The sequence below is a fragment of the Python bivittatus genome, unplaced genomic scaffold (genome assembly GCF_059951505.1).
Source record: "Python bivittatus isolate LINGU-HERP-01145 unplaced genomic scaffold, Pbiv_v1 ctg000020_np1212, whole genome shotgun sequence".
Taxonomy (NCBI): Eukaryota; Metazoa; Chordata; class Lepidosauria; order Squamata; family Pythonidae; genus Python; species Python bivittatus.
The window spans coordinates 48,606,312-48,624,452 of NW_028277030.1; the positions used below are offsets into that span (position 1 = coordinate 48,606,312).

At 39.1% G+C, this 18,141-nt stretch overlaps 2 protein-coding genes across 4 annotated transcripts; both read left to right on the plus strand.

Annotated features, from left to right (window-relative positions):
* Positions 1-1,596: 1,596 nt before the first annotated feature.
* Positions 1,597-4,705, plus strand: SMIM8 (small integral membrane protein 8). 2 transcript variants are annotated; one of them, XM_007440014.4, is made up of 3 exons: positions 1,597-1,698; positions 2,740-2,878; positions 4,216-4,705. In XM_007440014.4, the coding sequence occupies exons 2-3, from the start codon at positions 2,744-2,746 to the stop codon at positions 4,372-4,374; spliced, it is 294 nt and encodes a 97-aa protein (XP_007440076.1). In that variant the 5' UTR covers positions 1,597-1,698; positions 2,740-2,743; the 3' UTR covers positions 4,375-4,705. The 2 variants fall into 2 exon arrangements, with proteins under 2 accessions (XP_007440076.1, XP_007440075.1); XM_007440013.4 differs by having other exon boundaries at positions 1,601-1,698; positions 2,701-2,878.
* Positions 4,706-4,850: 145 nt separating this feature from the next.
* On the plus strand, positions 4,851-12,987 carry CUNH6orf163 (chromosome unknown C6orf163 homolog). 2 transcript variants are annotated; one of them, XM_025174280.2, is made up of 5 exons: positions 4,851-5,596; positions 7,105-7,199; positions 9,597-9,704; positions 10,411-10,613; positions 12,024-12,987. In XM_025174280.2, exons 1-5 carry the CDS (start codon positions 5,449-5,451, stop codon positions 12,442-12,444), a joined length of 975 nt encoding a protein of 324 aa, XP_025030048.2. In that variant the 5' UTR covers positions 4,851-5,448; the 3' UTR covers positions 12,445-12,987. The 2 variants fall into 2 exon arrangements, with proteins under 2 accessions (XP_025030048.2, XP_025030049.2); XM_025174281.2 differs by having other exon boundaries at positions 5,466-5,596; positions 6,512-7,199.
* Positions 12,988-18,141: the final 5,154 nt, after the last annotated feature.

Genomic DNA, 18,141 nt, shown 5'->3' on the forward strand with positions numbered 1-18,141 from the left:
GCTGGTGTGGGTCTTCCGGGCCACACAGCCCGGAAGACCCACACCAGCCATCGTATGCTGGCCGTGAAAGCCTTCGACAATACACAAGGTATGGTTTACTAATCCAATATTATGCTACCTTTCCCAGCCTGCTGCTCTTGACATATGTTGACTGGCAATGGACATGCTGCCTAAGAATTCTGGGAATTGTAGTCTGAACTCCAAATTTATCTAGAGATGACCAGGCTGGAGAAGGCTGCCTAAGTGGTCTGTTAATTTTTGACTACCAATTGGAAGCTCCACATACGTATTGGTAAGAGAACAAGTTTATTACATTATAGCTCCCAGGAGATCTAAACCACAGCTCTGCAGCAAAATTTCTCCAACATAAGGAAATAAAAGGGACTCTAAAAGTTAGAACAGGAGAATCTTAACTCATTCTACTGAAGCAAACCTTAGGACAAAAGACATTTGGACACAGTATTAGAATTTCTATCAGACATAAAGCTCTCTTCTGGTTGAAAGAAATGGCTTCTCAAAGGAGGTGCTCTGCAGGCATGGTGGGGACCAGGCTGGCTGGGATGATGGGAACGGAAGTCTAACCAATCTAGAAGGTGTAAGGCCAGCTCCCCTGCTGTAACACTGCTTGACAGACAGATAGGTTCATACGCATACATGACTGGATCCCATGTGCCTGGAACAGATCCCAGTTCTCCCCTCCATTCCTCAATCCTTTGTAGTTGGATTTTTCTCAAAGCTGCAGGTAGGTCACCTGAACATTTCCAATTACTCCCCCCACTGCCAAACGGGAATATTTTTGTTGGAACTCTCCTTTTGATTTAACCCTCCTGTCTGATTTAATGTTTTTAGCTGTTTTTGTTTTTTCTAGTTTTGTACACTGCCCAGAGTCCACTGGAGTTGGGAGGCCAGAGGAAGAGGAAGAGGAAGAGGAAGCAGCAGCAGCAGCAGCAGCAACAGCAACAAAAGTGCTCTGGGATTTTAGAATTCAGACCAGCACCTGCCACACAACACCCCCGACTTAACAACTGTTGATAAGAAAGACAGAAAAGTCTGGATAGTGGACATTGCAATGCCTGGAGACAGCAGAAGAGAAGAGAAAGAACTGGAGAAAGTCACAAAATACAACAACCTGCAAATAGAAGTAGAACGACTATGGCAAAAGAAAGCAAAGATAGTACCAATAGCAGTAGCTCCTTGGGTGCAATCCCAAAACATCTGGAGCACCACTTGAACACCATCAAAATCGCCACCAGTCAATTGCAAAAGGCAGCTTTACTTGGAACAGCTTCCATCCTGCGATGATACCTTTAACATCATCAAACAGCATCTGCCTATCCCAGGCCCTTGGGAAGGACTCGAGAGGTGGACAAAAATGCCAGATCCAGCCTAAACCTCTGGCTGTGAGACCACCAATAATGATTCTGCCCCGCAGGAGCTAGTTACCGGGAGGCGAAAATAAACGATTTCGCTCAGTCCTGATTGGGTACTCTGGCTCGTTCGCTCTCTTTCTCTTTCTAGCCCAGCCGCCTAGCTTGTAGCAAAGCGCCGTTCTGGCCTCCACAGAGTAGGGGGCGCTCTCGAGCTCTCTCGCGAGTAGGGGGCGCTCTCTACAGAGCGGCAGAGGCGGAAGACGCCCCCCCGCCCGAGTCCTCCTTCAGCTCCGCGTTTGCAACCTAGGAAGGCCGCGAGCGGAGGGGGGTGAGTGAGGTGTTGGAGGTCTTTCGCTGTCTTGCTTGCTGCCGTCTTAGGGGTGCCCCTTTTAACGTACTGAAACCCCGAAGAGGGCGCCTATTCTTCCTCGCTAGTAGGGAGCCACTGCTAAGGGCTACCAGATCTGGGCTGCTGGAAAAATCCGACAAGATGGCAGACTGGAGACTCAGAGCACGCACGCTGCTATTAGCGGCCGTCCGGATTTTTCCCTGGTAGCCGTGCTAAGGTTAGGGAAAGTTGCGAGCTCTTTGCTCGTGCTCAGGCTTTCCACGTCAGTGATCTTAGGTTCAAGCTCTGTTTTCTGCAAGTAGGACTGGGAAAAACTTTCTAGAGAGCTTGGATGCTTCCAGGAAAGCTTGCAGTGTGCGGTCTACTTAACCTCGGTGCAGAATTTTTCAAAAGGGGGGTGCCGATACTGTGGTGGTCCATGGGAGTCGTCCCAGGTCTTCCTCGCTTCACCTCTTCCTTTATGGATTCACCACAGAAAATCCATAAAGGAAGAAAGTTGGACGTTGTCTTTCGATGGCTAGTGCTAGGAGATCCGTGGGTGAAAGTAAACTGTAGAAGACATAAATAATGAAAATAATAAATAACACAGAGTATAGGAGAGAGATTTTGTAAGAAGTTCGATTATGCCCACTTACCTGAACTTAGCAGATTCATTTTCAAATAAACATACATACTGTTGGACTATGCAGGTGACTTGCATCCCCACCTTAACTCCAAAGTAGCCCAGAAGTGGTGTGAAAAATGGCAATTTTTAGTTCTGGGAGAGGGGCTTAAAGGCAGGAATGGGTTTTCTCAGATGCCTCCTGCTTTCCTCCTCATCATAACATAAAACAAGAAGAGGAATAAACAACAAAACTGTTTGGAGCCTGTCCCTTCCAGAGACTTCACCTGCAGCCTTTTGGAAGATCAGGAGGCTGAGTTTTAGCCCCCCCATCCCTAAAACATTGCTCACCATTGAGGTTTATCTACATGTCTTTACAGTTCCTAACTATGAACTCAGTCCAAATATTTCTGCTGCAGTAAGATGTCTTCAGCACCACAGCCTCCAGATATTCAGCATGAAGCACCCAAAGAGAAAGATTATCGAACTCCGGGACTCCGAGGTGTTCGAACTACTACTTTGTTCCGTGCTGTGAATCCAGAACTTTTCATTAAACCTGTAAGAGAACAGCAATTATTTGAGACAGCTGATTTAAGTATGTCCATATTGTTGCCTGCACCTCAGTTGCATAGCCTGTTATGTGGCCATAGTCACACATCTCAATAATAGTTTGGGTTTTGGTTTAGTATGCTGTTTGAGCCCAGCCTTTATGTTTTGGGTTTATGGTTTATGGCTTAGCATTTTATCTGAATCTAGTCAATTTTGATTTATCATGCCAGGTTTAACATGTCATTTAAGAGGTCATTTATATTTAATTACTGATAGCTTTCTTTCCATTTTTTAATTCAGATGTAACATTCATTTGGATAGAAAGAAGTAAGCTGGTAATTTGCTAATTAGAATAGTGTGATATCAAAATACGTTAGTCACAGTGTCTCAAGTTTATTTTAACATGAATAGGAAAACTGTAATGACCCCTATATACTCTGTAGCTTACCAGCAATTATTTTATAATTAAATAATTTGTCTATGGAGTTAAGTTTACAGAAGTCAGTGGATTTGAGTATTTCTATAGCTGTACTGAATTGTAGACAACATACTATAAAACTTAAGCAGTCATTAACAGGAACAAATTTAAAGCGAATGGGAAAACAGCATGCATTCTGGATGAGACCCATTTTGTCCAAACACAAACATTTCACACTCAAGGAACATAGAGTCTATGTAAAAATAGGTGTTGAGGAATTTAAAAAGCTTAAATATTTATATTTTATATACCTTAGTCAACTAAGTCAGTCTACTTCTTTGCAATTTACAGGCCTTTCGTTTCATAGTAAAGTGGTCAAATAGTTGGGACCACTGCAAAAAAAAAAAAAAACTTGACTCTTATGGGCTACGCAAATAATGTTGCTATTTTGCCAACAGTACAGACTTGGTTTGCCACTACCTTCCAGGATGCCTTTTCAAATTCTCATTCTAGCCTAGAGCCCTGGGATGTCCTGGTGGTCTCCCATTCAAGTATTAACCAGATCCATCCTTGCTTAGCTTTTCCAAGATCAGCCAAGGCCACTTGGGTGCTGTGGTTTTCAAAAGAACTGTTGGATCTTGTGTCAACCTTTCCTAATGGTCATGGTGGCTTCAGTGCAATTCCAGACTTCTCTACGCAGAGATAATCTAATAGTGTTTGGTGGGTTATATTTCCAGATATATAGAGAATTGCAACCTTAATTCTATCCATTTCCTTTTCTCTCTGAAAGCTAAATGAAGATAGATAATAAAATAACAAGTCATCAGGAAGTAGCTTAATAAAATACTTTTGGCATCTGGGATGCTTGGCATAGAACATGGATTAAATAAAATGTCTGGATTTCAATATCTTATTTTTATTTCCACAGAACAAAGCAGTCATGGCTTTTGGCCTTGCAACAATTACTGTTTGTGTAGCTTACATTGGGTACTTGCACGCACAACAAGAAAACAAAAAGGATCTCTATGAAGCTATTGACAGTGAAGGAAATAGACTTATGAAACGTAAGACTTCTAAATGGGACTAAAGAAACTGATTGTAAATATTGATTTAAATACCATCATGGAAGGAGACATTTGGTTTTCTGAATTGTGACTTTCAGGATTTTGTCTGGAGGATCAGCATTTATTTTTATGCAATGGTGAATGCTTTTTTTGAAATGTCCAGTTTAAATATCAGTATGGAATGCTAAATATATTAATATTTTGAATAAAGCGGCATTATAAAAAAAGGAGTACTGTAGAATATGTGCAACTTACTTCTACCATACAGTGTCAATAAGTGCTTTGGAATTATTGCCAGAAGTTCTCAGTCTGATTTTTAGATTTATTGTTACTTACTATTGTTACTTACTAAAACTCCAAAAGTAGTTCTAAAATGTGTCTTTTGTGCAGTCATCCAACTGTGCAACTTTTTAATATTCAAATATTAAATAAGGGAAAGCTGTGCATAGTCTCTTCCAAATTACTTTATTTATGATTTAGTATTTGAAATTATTGATGAATTGATACTTTTCACTCAAGACAATAAAACTAATCTGTTAAAATATATTCCCATGAGTTCTTTCAATATTTTGAGCTTCCCCACATATTTCCATTTAGTGGAATACTAAGTTTTTTAGTTTTAAGTGTTTGGATAGTAAATGCTTTAAGGATTAATATACATTGTCTTAGACAGGTAGATGAAACCTTATCAATTAAAAAAAATATTCTAGGATGCTAAGTAATATTAACTGATGTCTCAGATGCTTTTATGAGCAAAGCTTACTTTGCCTAGCAACAGTTACTTGGGTGGGATTTGACTCAGACTCGGTCATGGCGATGTGACTTCTATTGCTCCTTAACATAGAGGTCCTGAAGAAACAGTTGGATACAGGAGACACCATCTTGCCATACAATGGTGGCCCCTTTCTCTTTCTTCCACTGACCATCTTGCCATACAATGGTGAAACCATCTTCTTTATTTCACTGACATGCACGGATCCAAAGGAACACCAAATATATTTCAGTTTTGAATGGAAGAACTAAGCTTTCGTTTCTGCATCTGAATCAGTTACAACACTTCATTCTCTTCAAAGGAAGAAAAAGATCTCCATGCAATCATGATTAGAAACCCAGATTTTGATACATTTGTTTGCTGTGCTGTTTGTTCAAAACTAATCCCACCACCTCCTACACCAGAGACTTTTGAACGGATTAGGGAATATAAACCTTATAAAACTCGGTACTATACACACAAGAATATATTAGGTAAGTCAATTCCCTAAATAACTCTTGATGATTCACATATTTGATATGTTCTAAGGAATCTGCATACAAGAATATGAACAGTTCTAGTTATTAATCCTAAAACCGCAGAATAAGAGAAAAAATAGGAAAAAGGCTGTAAATGTCATTAAGTAAAAGAGCATCTTTGGTCTGGTAGGGAAGATACCTTTCTACTTGATATTTACCAAAGAGGAGGAAAATGAAAGATATGGAAATTTATAAATTCGTCACCTGATCTAAGCACATACAGTGTCATCCTGTACTATCAATAGTTTGATGGTCCATAATATACAAAATAGGAGTCTTCAAAACTCAAGGACCTATTTTAATTATTAAATGTTTCAATGGACTTTGAATATATATTTTAGATTTCTTTATAATGAATATGTTAATGGGGGAGGCAACTATCGCTGGCCTCAGTGACTAATCTTAGAATCAGTTGAGAGAAACTGGGTTCAAACATTACATTAAGCTATCATGTTTTGTTTGATTTGGGTTTTGTATGTTGTATGAATCCAGCTATAGTGGTTCATAAACCATAGCTTATGGCTTAGCATGTGTGTGAATGTGGACAGCTGTGTTTTTTCCAACAAACCATGGTTAAGCAAAGTATGGCTTAATGTGTGAAATTAGTGCTTTGTGTTGAATCGTTGGGGGAGCATAGCTTTAATCTGCTGGCAAAGGATTAAAGTGGCTTTCTCTGACCTTGAAGGAAAAGAAAGAGTTTAAGGTCTGAAGATGGCTTGGTTTGGCTTACTATAGTATACACTATGCTAATGCTTGGATTTGCAGTTACAGATTATTGATTCTTAGGGCTTGCTTGGGGGCCCCCTTCAACCCATCCATGACAAAAGTAGTGCTATGACCAGTATGCTCATTTATGTCTAATTTCTACAGTATTATCATCAAATCACATGATTATTACTTATTTCTGGCCTGTGTGATCTTTCTTCTGATCACTTTTGGAGAGAAAACTAGAGCAACTTGAATGCCTCCACTGCTGGAATATCCACCAACCTAGAATGCCTGCTTCAGATGTTCACATTATCTGCATAATACTGTAGATGGAATGCTCTGCCAGGATCCCTCCATCAGTATAGATGGAAGAGCATCCCATGGTACATCAGTAAGTATCTGCAGGGATTGGTCTTGCCGTTGCCACATCATCTGTTGAGGCAATCTGAAATGTGAAAAGGTTAGGGTAGGGATGGGGGATTTCCCTCCCTAAGTTACTGGGTTAAACTCTTATCAACCCTAATCAGAGACCTAGCGGCCTAATACTGTATGTGCAACATTTCTTATATGTTTAAATCAATATAAGTATGGCCTGTTGATTGGGCACAATAATCTTCACAAAATGATAGTTGTGGTTTAATGCTTTTAAATTACATTTTTGATTATTTGATTATTTTATTTAGAAGGATAGGTGGCATACATAATCCATATATACTATATGCTGTGGCCTTCAATCATTGTATTACTTTATACAGAGATTGGAGCAGACCTTAAGCAAGAAGATGCAGACCAAAGAGACCTGGAAATACAAAAACGAATAGAAAAAATGCAGGCTAAACTCTTGTTTCAGGTAAGAGTATTCTTCTGTCATGTCAAGTATTAAAAACATTCCTAATGCTTACTGTGTAATGCAGATCTTCCTGTGATGGATGTTAATAGATGTTAATATATATCAGCAGTTCAGGTATAAGTCAATTATAGATTTGTCCTTCTAATGTTGTTTAATAATAGTTTTTTGGCCATGCCCCCTACACAAAAAATCTTGGTAGAATCCAAATGCTATCTGTCCTTAACCAATTATGTTCAGTCTAAATATCCTATGGATTTCATTCCAAAGGCTGGCAATAATAGCTCAAATCTAGACCATATGAGTTAAGGTTCCAACTTCTCAACTGCATCTCCAATTAGGCAATTGATTCCACTTTTTTAAAATGTGTGAGTTGTTCAATATACATGAAGTAGAATTTTATAGTATTAACCTCATTTTAAGATTAAACAAAGCACTGCTTGGAGCCAGCTGGAGTAGAGAGGGATGTAAATATTAGTAATAATAAAATAAAATAATTTCATATTTTTAACGTGGCCTTTCACTGATTTATAAAAGCAACATTAAACTTGTTTTTCCAAAGTTTGCATAAATTGTTAATGCCAATCTTATACACTTCCTTCAACATTTTATAAAAGTTAATTACTGGCTTAAGATTCTCCATTGATTCTTCTAAGCCTCCAATAACTCTGGAACTTCAGAGGCAATTATGGCATCAGGATTTAATAGGCCAGACAAGTGCTTAATAAGTATAAACTGTCAGGTAGCAGATAATTAAAAAAAACTGTTTTACATTCTAAGTTGATCCAAAGTAATATTGTGAAAAGCCCAATTTATTTGAAATAAAAACAAAAAAGATGAATCAGATATGTGTATTTAAGACTGTCATATAATATAAGCTTCTAATGGAGAAAAGGATCAAATGCATGTCTGCAATTCAGTATTCTCCATTTTATTTCTTATGATTCTGAATGCAGATATTGCAACAGATCTACCTCCCTGAAAGAAGGTTCTGTGGGTACAGGATTTCCATGGGGTCACATAATGGCTTTCAAAATGAGTCCAAAGAAAGGCTGATTTCTGAAATTGCTTAACCCAAACTACGACCAGAACTCAACCCAAGTAATTATGCGGTGTCAACTGTGATTTTCTCCAGTTTACAGCTCAACTAGACATGCTTCAAAATATGCCTACCATATTTGCGATATTAAATTACGAATGGAAGTTAATGGCTTTTATCAAAGCTGAAATATAAACTATGTATAGCAGAATCTTTGCCTTCCCTACAGTTATCTCTTTAAGGTTTCTGAAGCAAAATGAAGAAGAAAAATGCATACATATTGAAGCACACAGCTTAACTTTATATACAGACTGATATATACCTTCATACTGATAGAAGAGAGAGAAGAGAAATAGATCATGAGATAACAGTGGATAGCTCAATGAAGAAATTAACTCAATGTCCAGCAACTGAAAAAAAGGCAAATTCTATCTTAGGAATCATTAGGAAAAGGATGGAAAATCAAACAATATAAAACATACTGCCTCTATACAAATCTGTGATACACAGCTGGAATACTATGTATGGTTCTGGTTGTCACATTTAAAAAAAAAGAATAGCAGACCTAGGAAATGTGCAGAGGAGGACAACTTAAATGATAAGGGGCTCAAACACCTTTACATGAACAATCTAGAATGCTTGGGACCCTTTAGCTTAGAAAAATATGACCGAGGGAGATCACGAAGTCAGGGTATATAAATTCATGCATGACATGGAGAAAGTGAACAGAAGTTTTATCTCTTAAAACACTGGGATCAGGGTCATCCAATGAAGCTGATTGTCAGGAGGTTTAGAACGGGCATGTGTGTATATGCACATAATTAACCTGTGGGATTCATTATCACATAATGCGGTAAAGTCCACTAAGTTGGGTGTTGGGTTACATTAAAAGGAAATTGTATAAATTCATGGATGATGTACAGTATATCAACAGACTATTAATTCAAAATGAGATTGGGGAAAATGTGCTACCAAATACCAGTTGCAGAGAAACAGTGGTAGGAGACTGGCATGCCCATCCCCTGGTTATGAGCACCCCAGAGACATCTGGTTGGCCACTGTGAAAAAAAGTTAGTCTAAGATGGGCCTTAGCCTGATCCAAAGGACTATTCTTATGTTCATCACAGAATATGAAAAATTAACACATTTGGGGTTAGAGCTGACTTCTGCTTGTGCAATAGCACTTTCCTGAACAACCCTCTCTAGAACAGGTTGGGGGGGTACAATGGGAGAAGAATCAATTCCACTAACAAGTGCCACTGTATTGCTAAAGAGCCACGATAGCAATTTAGATTGTACTGTGGGATCAGAACATCTTTAGCACAGTTGTCTTAACTAACTATACATGCCTTGTTCTGTAGGCTGAAACAGCAAAAGAAGATGCAGTAGAAGATGCTCTCAGTCGTGCTGATGCTCTACACAAGAAAGATATTGAAGTTCTTAAAAGGAAACATGAACAAATATTAGAAGTCAGTAGTAACTTTATTTTTGTTTCCTCCATATTAAACAACAGCACAATGCTTTGGAATCTACATAGACCTATCATTAGCATAAGAAACTGTGATTTCTGGTGATTTGAGACTCTTCCTCCTACAGTATATATCTCTATCTCTATCTCTATCTCTATCTCTATCTCTATCTCTATCTCTATCTCTATCTCTATCTCTATCTCTATATCTATCTCTATCTCTATCTCTATATCTATATCTATATCATTTCCAAGGTTCACCTAACCCTCAGGAACAGATTGGCAAGGGAACAGAGAAAAGGAGGTAATAAGAAAGTCCATTCTATAAATAGAACTCCATTTCATTCATGCAAGTAAAAATAAGTTCCAGATCTTTATGAGCATGTAGAAATTGCAGAAGATATTATCTTTCCTGGATCTTAATCAGTGTCACGTATATGCTTTCCCCTGTGGGGGAAAAATCCCTGCATAGGAAAAGTCAGAAAATTAGAGAAAGACTTCTAATTCCCGCCCCCCCCCCCGACATGCTAGGTTTGTACACACAGGGAAGCTTAAGATAGGAAAGGATTCAAAAACTCAATCTGCTTCTGGCAGTTACATTTTTTCCAGGCTCTTATTTAAAGCAGGAGGAAGAAACAGTAACTTTTTCTTATTCTGATTTTTTTGTTCTTCTGATGTATTTATTGGTGTATTTATTTTTGCTAAAGGAAACTTTGAAGAACACAAGGGCAGAAATGTTGCAGCACTTGGAACTGGAGCTGAAGAGAGAATCAGAAGCTGCTGAGCAGAGGAACAGTCACAAACTTCAGCGGATCATGCTACAGCTTTCTGTGGAAAAAATGGCAACTGTATCTGAAGCAAGACAGGATGAGAGACACAAGATAGCTGTACTTCTTAGCAAGCAAGAAAAGTACTGAGTTTAACTATCATATGTCCTTTTAAAAAAATTTATGATTTTGTATCAGACATTGTGTTTGATCCAGAGTTTCATGAAGGGAAGAAATCCTCTCCAACTGCTCTGTTAAACTGTTGTAAGGTCTAGTGTGGTAGGCCTTTGTGCTATGCATGCAAATGTGGTGTATTCTTTTGTTAGTATTTTAAATAATTAAATAATTTTAAATAATTATGTACAAGACCATTGTCTTGTGCCAGTTAAGGCATATTTCTGGCTTTATCCTCTTTTCTCATTTAAGGACAATGCACTGTTAGAAAAGGCCCTTCCTTATGCCTGCAGAAGCACATATCTGAACTCCTCTGAGATGATGGGGCCTATATCCCTATTTAAAACTTGAACTAATTCATGCTCCATTTTTATTTTGTACATATAATCTGACAAATTCCGTGTAGAGTGACAAAGGCAGTGCTTAAGTCATGTCCCCAAAACTTTAGACAATTAATGAATAATTGGACATTGAAAAAAAGTAATTACGTCAAAAGTTTTGTTCTGTGAATAGCCATATGCCATCAGAAATCTGAATACTGTATGACCAGATCTTGAATACATAAATGAAGTTATATTGAAGATGACTAGACAGTGTAATTATTTCTTAAGTCAACTGTGAAGAAATGACCCATATTTTTTACTTCATTTGAGTTAAGTGCCTGCTCTTCAAAGATGGATAAAATCACCGCCTCCAAATTTAATGCGGTAACAGCAAGAAAGAAGAAGCTTTGTATTTTCTCTCCTCAACCTTAATTACAGAAATATCTATAATATAGGCTTTTTAAAAAGAATTTAAACTTATTTCAGAAAAGAAAATTTTGACCTGTCCAGCTATCCTGTGTCTTGTACTGCAATTTGCAAGGTTTTGCAATTTTTTACTGAGTCAGTATAGCCAACTCCCTAAAATATGAGTTTAGGGGTATAAGCTAGTGCAATAGAATAATGTGAGTTTTGCCATTTGGATTTTGTCAGCCCCGCTAGGTTGACCAGATCAAGAAAATAACTCCATATGAAGTGCTAAAACTACTTTTATTGAGATTAACAGAATCTTGCAGGTTTCCCTGTGCTGGACCTTCTCCCCATTCTTATACTCGGTGAATCAGGAAGGTGTCTGTCTGAGCTGCTTCTGAATATTATCTGTCTGTTGCGGGCTTAAAATATGTTTCACACCCCACCGCCCTGGTGATGGATCTTGCATATTTCTGTCAAGGTCATCTTCCTTACTCTCTGCAGATTTTTACTCTGGGCTTACTCTTGTTCCTTTAACTGTCTACATAATTTAATATTTTAATTAAGCAATCTGCATAAACTGCAGTTCAAAGTCACTGGCAATGGAAATCATTTCTAAACTGACTGTATGTTCTTTCATTCATCCAGGAAATATTTGGAGCAAATTCACCAGGCTGGGATAATTGCTAATGAAATTTATCAGAAGAACCTGCAACAGTTAGCCTGGGAGAAAAAACATGAATTAGAAACTGCCTTTAAGGTCTCCCAAAAAGAGTTTGAGGAAGAAGCTAAGAAACTGCTTGAAAATGCTGAAAATGTTCGCGAGGCTCAGCTTGAAGAGGTGAACAACGAAGTGAACAGGAAATATGGTGAGATCCTGTCTCTGAACCAGCAGCTGGAATACATGACAGCCTGGAAAGACAGCCTGGAAGCTGAAATATTAGAAACCAGGGAAGCATTTCAGAAATACATTAACCTCACATTTCCCCAGCTTGCCCCAGGGCAAGCAGATTTCATCTTACCATTCCGAAAAACATCTGCATTCACAGAGTCTCGTGTAGAACAGTAAGATCAATATCCATCAGGAAAGACCCACTGGGGAGTTGCCTGTTGCTCCAGAGATGCCAATATGCCATAAGGGGATGCTCAGGTGCTGGGAAGAAAGAAATAAATCCTCTGTAGAATTAACATATGGCTGTAAGTGAGAGAACTAATGTGCTTCCTATCTTATTCGTGGGCCAAGAACAAACCAATGCGGCAGAATTAGATCTATAGCCTTGAGGTTAAGTATGTGTAAAGAGCAGGGGAGATGAAGGCAGTTTGATATAGAAAATTCTGATTTTGGTATATACAGACATCAGTTCTGTCAACAGGAAGTTCATACTGTTTTGGAAACCTGTAAAATCTGATCACAGCTGACAGACAAGAAATGTATGTATGTACATCATGGGAAGCAGTGTCAGCTTCACTCATTTTCATAACTGCTTTAGTTTACTACCTCACATGAGTTTTAAATTGCTGATACTTTGGGTTAAATAATATCTGTGCTATTATATAATCTGATTTTTTTAAGGTTATCTGTACCTAGTCCATAAACTGCTTTCAACCCTTCTGCATTCTGTGTAGCTTGTAGAGCAGGGAGGGGGGAACCTACAGGCCTCACGTGCCATTCTCAAAACCATTTTTATGGCCACTGAATTCCTTCCTGACCCCCCAGGTGTGCAGAAATTCAGAGGCTAAACCTTTTGTCATCCATGATTGCGATCAGTACTTTGCTGGAGAAAGTAATGCTAAAGCCTATCACACACACACCCCTCCAGAGTTCTTTACAGAGTTGCTAGAAGTATAAACGCCTCCATTTTATGAAAGGAAGGAAGCTAAATAAAAACAAGTGTCAAAAATCCAAAAAAGTCAAATAGCCAATAAGATGATTCAATAAGATGTAATAATGTTAGCTCCGGGTCTGTCCTGGATGGTTAAAGCCACCTAGGATGTGATCTATGATTTCAGCAAAAGGATATTTTGTGCACAGCAGTGAGCCTCACTGACACTAGTTGTTGCATTCTGCACTACCTGTAACATTTGAGCCACACTCAAGGGCAGTTTTGTATGAGAGTGTCGCAGTGATTCAACACCACTGGATACATCACTTGGGTAAAGTTATCCTTTGTCCAAAACAGGGACAGTCACAACTATTACAAAAACTGAAGCTGGTGGTAGGCACTCTTTAGCCACAGAAATCAATTGGGCCTCTAGTGAAAAAGTTGAATCCATAAGCAGTCTCAAACAGCATCTCTGTTCCTGCAGCAGGGAGTACCATCCCACCCATGATCAATTAATTGCCAACTCCCAAGTCTGAAACCAGCCACTCGCAGAATTTCACCCTTATCAAGACTAACTCTCAGCTCTGTTGTGCTCAATCTCTCACCACTGATTGTAGGTAGTGGATATGCATAGTCAAACTAGATAGATTTTAATGGAAATACAAATGATGATATCTTGTCCCAAATGTATTGATTACACCTAATGTATTTATAGAATGTTATTATTACATACAAAGTTATAACTTGTGGCTATCTTTCACTTTCTGTCCTGCAAATAGGAACAGAATCCAAAGGAATGGAAAACCATCCTTTTAATCCAATCTCATAGGACAAGGGTAATCCAGGAAAGTACAAGCTTTGACTGTATTAAAAGCTATTGAGACATGAAGGAGAAACAGAGTACCATTCTCCCTGTCCCTCAGTAAAGCACATTTATTGAGGTGTCCAAAGCCAATCTGTCCCAAATCCAGGCCTGAACCAAGATTGAAATGATTTAAGATTCTCAGTGTCTTCCAACAGGACCTGCAGCTACGTTGCCACTGTTCACTACAGCATCTTGTTCAAAACAACCAGACAATACTTAGAAATATTTGGGTTTTCAAATGTTATATGCTCATGACAAACCAACTGAAGCAAGAGTCATTTTCAGTTTGAATGTATCAAAATGCTGTTTGCCTTTACTAGGGTTAATTTACATCAGTGACCTAATTTGATAATTTTACTGTTATGAACTGTTAGCCATTTTAACATATGTAAGTAATAGCACTCAGAGACTAGCCTTGATCATTCTGGAGTCCATTTTAATTTTCTTTGGTACTCATAACTGAATGTATAAGGCTGATGCAATGTATAGCATCTTCTGATTTGCTGTAAAAGGTAAGCAATTCACTATAATTTACTTATTATGTTTATACCCACTACAATCATGAGACTTTTGGTGGTTCACAGTAATTTACAAGGAATACAAGAATTTAAATAAAATATTCATGGTAAGAACTAAAATAGATAAAATTCTAAAACCATAAACATTGTCAAAACAAACTGGGTGTCCTTCCCATAAATCCTTAGAAATTTCAGTTTTAAGGAGTTTCCAGAAGGTCTGGACAGCCAACTTAATTTTTAGGAGGAGGCAGTTCCATAAACAAGGTGCTTCTACAGAGAAGCAGTACCTACAAGCTTTTGTCCCTGTCCTTGTAGAAATGGGGGATGAGCAACAGTTTCTCTCAAGATACACCAGTCAGGAGGGTCAATTCCACTTGAAGAAGGCAGCCTTTCAAGTAACTCAGTTACAAGCACCATTTTGAATGGTTTTCATATAATGATGAAACTCTGGACATTCTGTTCCACACTTCTAAGGAGTAGCAATTGTCACAAGTGAAGACATTAAACATACTGTGATTTAAGGCCAAAGGCTGAGATTCTACACAGCAATTTGAACAAGTGATGGCCCAAACAAAGGTCACATGTTCAAAAAGGTAGGATAATCACCCGAAGGCTCATTCTTTCCATAAGATCATTACATTTAAAATAGTCTTAACAGCCTGGGATCCATCAAGATATGTGAATTTCAGTTCCTAGAATTTCAGCAGTGGCCATGCTGGCTGGCTAAGAATTGAGAGAAGGGGGTGAATTCCATATATTTGACAAGGGGCTAGGTTAGAGAAGACTGCTTTAAGTACATCATGCTGCTGTACCTGAAAATGGTAACAGTGAGTTAGCTTTAAGATAGAGCATAAATTATATTTTGTTGTACATAAAAATGGATGGTTAGCGGTTGAATTTAAAAGGTCATATCCCACAGATCCAAAAACTTAATCTTTAAAATGTGGATGCCTCTAATTGGAATTTTAGGAATTGAAGTTCACAGATCCCAGGCTGTTAAGACTATTTAAAACAATCTAATCAGTTGTTTTGCCTCTTTTCCATTTCTCAACATCTGACATGAAAGAATCCTTTTCTGTTAAGTGTCTCCAATTTGGGATCAATGCCAGTAGTGTAGAAACTTCTCTTTAGAAAAAATTATCTTACCCCACTTTCTTTGTTTTTGTGCCTTCAAGTTAGTGTTGACCCCCAATGACTGCCTGCACTAGCCCCTGCAGTTTTCTTGGCAACATTTTCAGAAGTGGTTTGCCCTTGCCTTTTTCCTAGGGCTGAGGAAGAGTGACTGGCCCAATGTCACCCAGCTGGCTTTGTGCTTGAGGCGGAACTAGAACTCACGGTCTCCTGGCTTCTGGCCTGGTGCCTTAACCGCTAGACCAAGCTGGCTCCCTAGTTAATGGTATAGACAGCTGGCTAGATATAAACTTAGGAAAGCAGGAAGCTGTACTGCTTTCTAGGATAGCTGGAAAGATTATGTTAATTAAACCAAAGATTAACTAAGGGGAAGATACCTTTCAATCTAAGCACCTTTTCCCTACTTGCACCTAAACATGGGATGAGTATGTATTTATTTAATTTAAGGATTATCTAGCTGCCCAACTCGTAATAATGTGACCGGGCAAAATACAACAATAAACACAATTACAGTAGATACATAAATAAAGTAGCCAAAAACACACAACCAGACACATAGTTGGGACACATCAACATATACTAAACCTCACAAGATGAGCTTATCTAACATCCTGGCCCCAATGCCTGAGGGAACAGTCTTGAGGAAAGCCTTCCTGAAGGCTGGTGGAGTCAAAGCCAGTTGAATCTCGGTGTGTGTGTGTGTGTGTGTGTGTGTGTGTGAGAGAGAGAGCGAGCGAGCGAGCGCATTCAACAGGGCAGATGCCATTACTGAGAAGACATGCCTCCTAAATCCCCTTGGATGACATTGTTTCAAGGAAGGGATCTGGAATATGCTCACTCTGTTGGAGTATATGTGACAGGCATAAACCAACAAAGACAATTGGTCCCACAAATAACCTGGTCCTGTGCTGTGAAGGGCTTTATATAAGATAAAACTAAAAAAACCCAAGAGCCAGTGCAGCTTGCAAAGTAGAGGTGTGACCAGCTCTACCTCCACTGCTCTAGTCTAGGCCAAGTGTAGCTTTCAGAAAGTTTTCAAGGGTAGCTCCATTTTGACCACAGATACAGTAGTCCAACTGAGAGATGACTAAGTCATGAGTGGCAATGAGCAGTGCCTCCCAGTCCAGGAACGGGTGCAATTGGTGCACTGGATGGAATTATTCAAAGGACCTCCTAGCCATGGAGGCCACCTGTTTGAGCAACCACTTTTTTTCTGCCCTGTCCCAATGAGGATTGTCTTCATCTTGTCTCTGGGGTAGTTTAACATTGTCTTAAACTGCTTTGATGGTCAAGAAATGTTTTCTCCTTTAAGCTGCTAACAAGCCACAGTAGGTTTACTGTGGTCAATTTTATTTGCTCTACAGTGATACTGTCAAATGACCCCAAGGAAGTGGGGTCTGTCTGGCATCTATTGCCTGGAATGGTCATCTCCTCTCCCCTCTAATCCCTGTGCACTGTTCTCCAGGGCTTTGGGGAGTGAGAGAGTCTGTTTTTCCTCCCCAAAACCTTGCTGTCCTACCGTGCACACCAGATTTTCAAACCAAGCCATGGCCCAGAAACCTGTATCAGCATGGGGTGGGGGCAGATTAAGCAGTGAAATGGAGGGGGGACAGATCTTTTTCTGCTGTTTCATAGTGCAACCCTCTCCCTGCACCCGTCAGTGATGGTTTGGACTGCTTTTGGACCCAGATTTAGCATTAAAACTGGGTTCAAAAGCAGCCCAATTCAGTGCAACAGCTGACAGGTTGGGGAGAGGTGGGTGGTAAAGTGGCAAAGAGAATGCTCATGTAACTTGCATGTTGCATTCCAAAATATTTATCTCTCCCTTGTGGTGAGGGTAGGGGGGTTAAGTTCTACACCTCATAATTTTGTAAAGCCATCCCTCTTCTGGATATTTTGCAGTGAGGTGCTGTATTTAGTCATGGTAGTGCAGCAAGAGAAAGAGCAGTGGGTTGGCAGAAATGAGGAGGCTTATAAACAGTTAATTCCCCTAACTGTTCATAAAGCCTTCTTACTGCTGAAAGGCAATGTTAAATAATATAGGCACCAATACCACAATCACATTTGATTAAAAAAAACGGTGGGCCAGAAGCAGGAAATAAATCTTGGGGTCTGAACCCATCTGAGAAATCAAATGCCAGAAGAGAAATAGTACCTCTGGGTTCTGGCCAGGAAGAAGTACCCGAACCCTAACCTTTGGGTAACGCTACAACAGAGGTAACAGCTAGAAGCAGATCACTGGATCTTGAATCTCCAAAGCAATATTGGTCCTGATTTAAACTGCATGTGAGGAAAAGGCTTTACAGGCAATTTGTTATGCAAACACAACCTGAAATTTGGGACATGCCAAAAGCCCAACTAGGGACATTGTAGGTAGTGAAAAACAGCTTCAAATATCTAGTTAGCAAAGGGGGAGACACACCTGACAG

Coding starts and splice junctions, on each gene's coding strand:
- SMIM8 (XM_007440014.4), top strand. CDS start 2,744: ATGTCTTCAGCACCACAGCCTCCAGATATTCAGCATGAAGCACCCAAA. Junction 2,879..4,215: donor CAGAACTTTTCATTAAACCT/GTAAGAGAACAG, acceptor TTATTTCCACAG/AACAAAGCAGTCATGGCTTT.
- CUNH6orf163 (XM_025174280.2), top strand. CDS start 5,449: ATGATTAGAAACCCAGATTTTGATACATTTGTTTGCTGTGCTGTTTGT. Junction 9,705..10,410: donor AACATGAACAAATATTAGAA/GTCAGTAGTAAC, acceptor TTTTTGCTAAAG/GAAACTTTGAAGAACACAAG. Junction 10,614..12,023: donor CTTCTTAGCAAGCAAGAAAA/GTACTGAGTTTA, acceptor TCATTCATCCAG/GAAATATTTGGAGCAAATTC.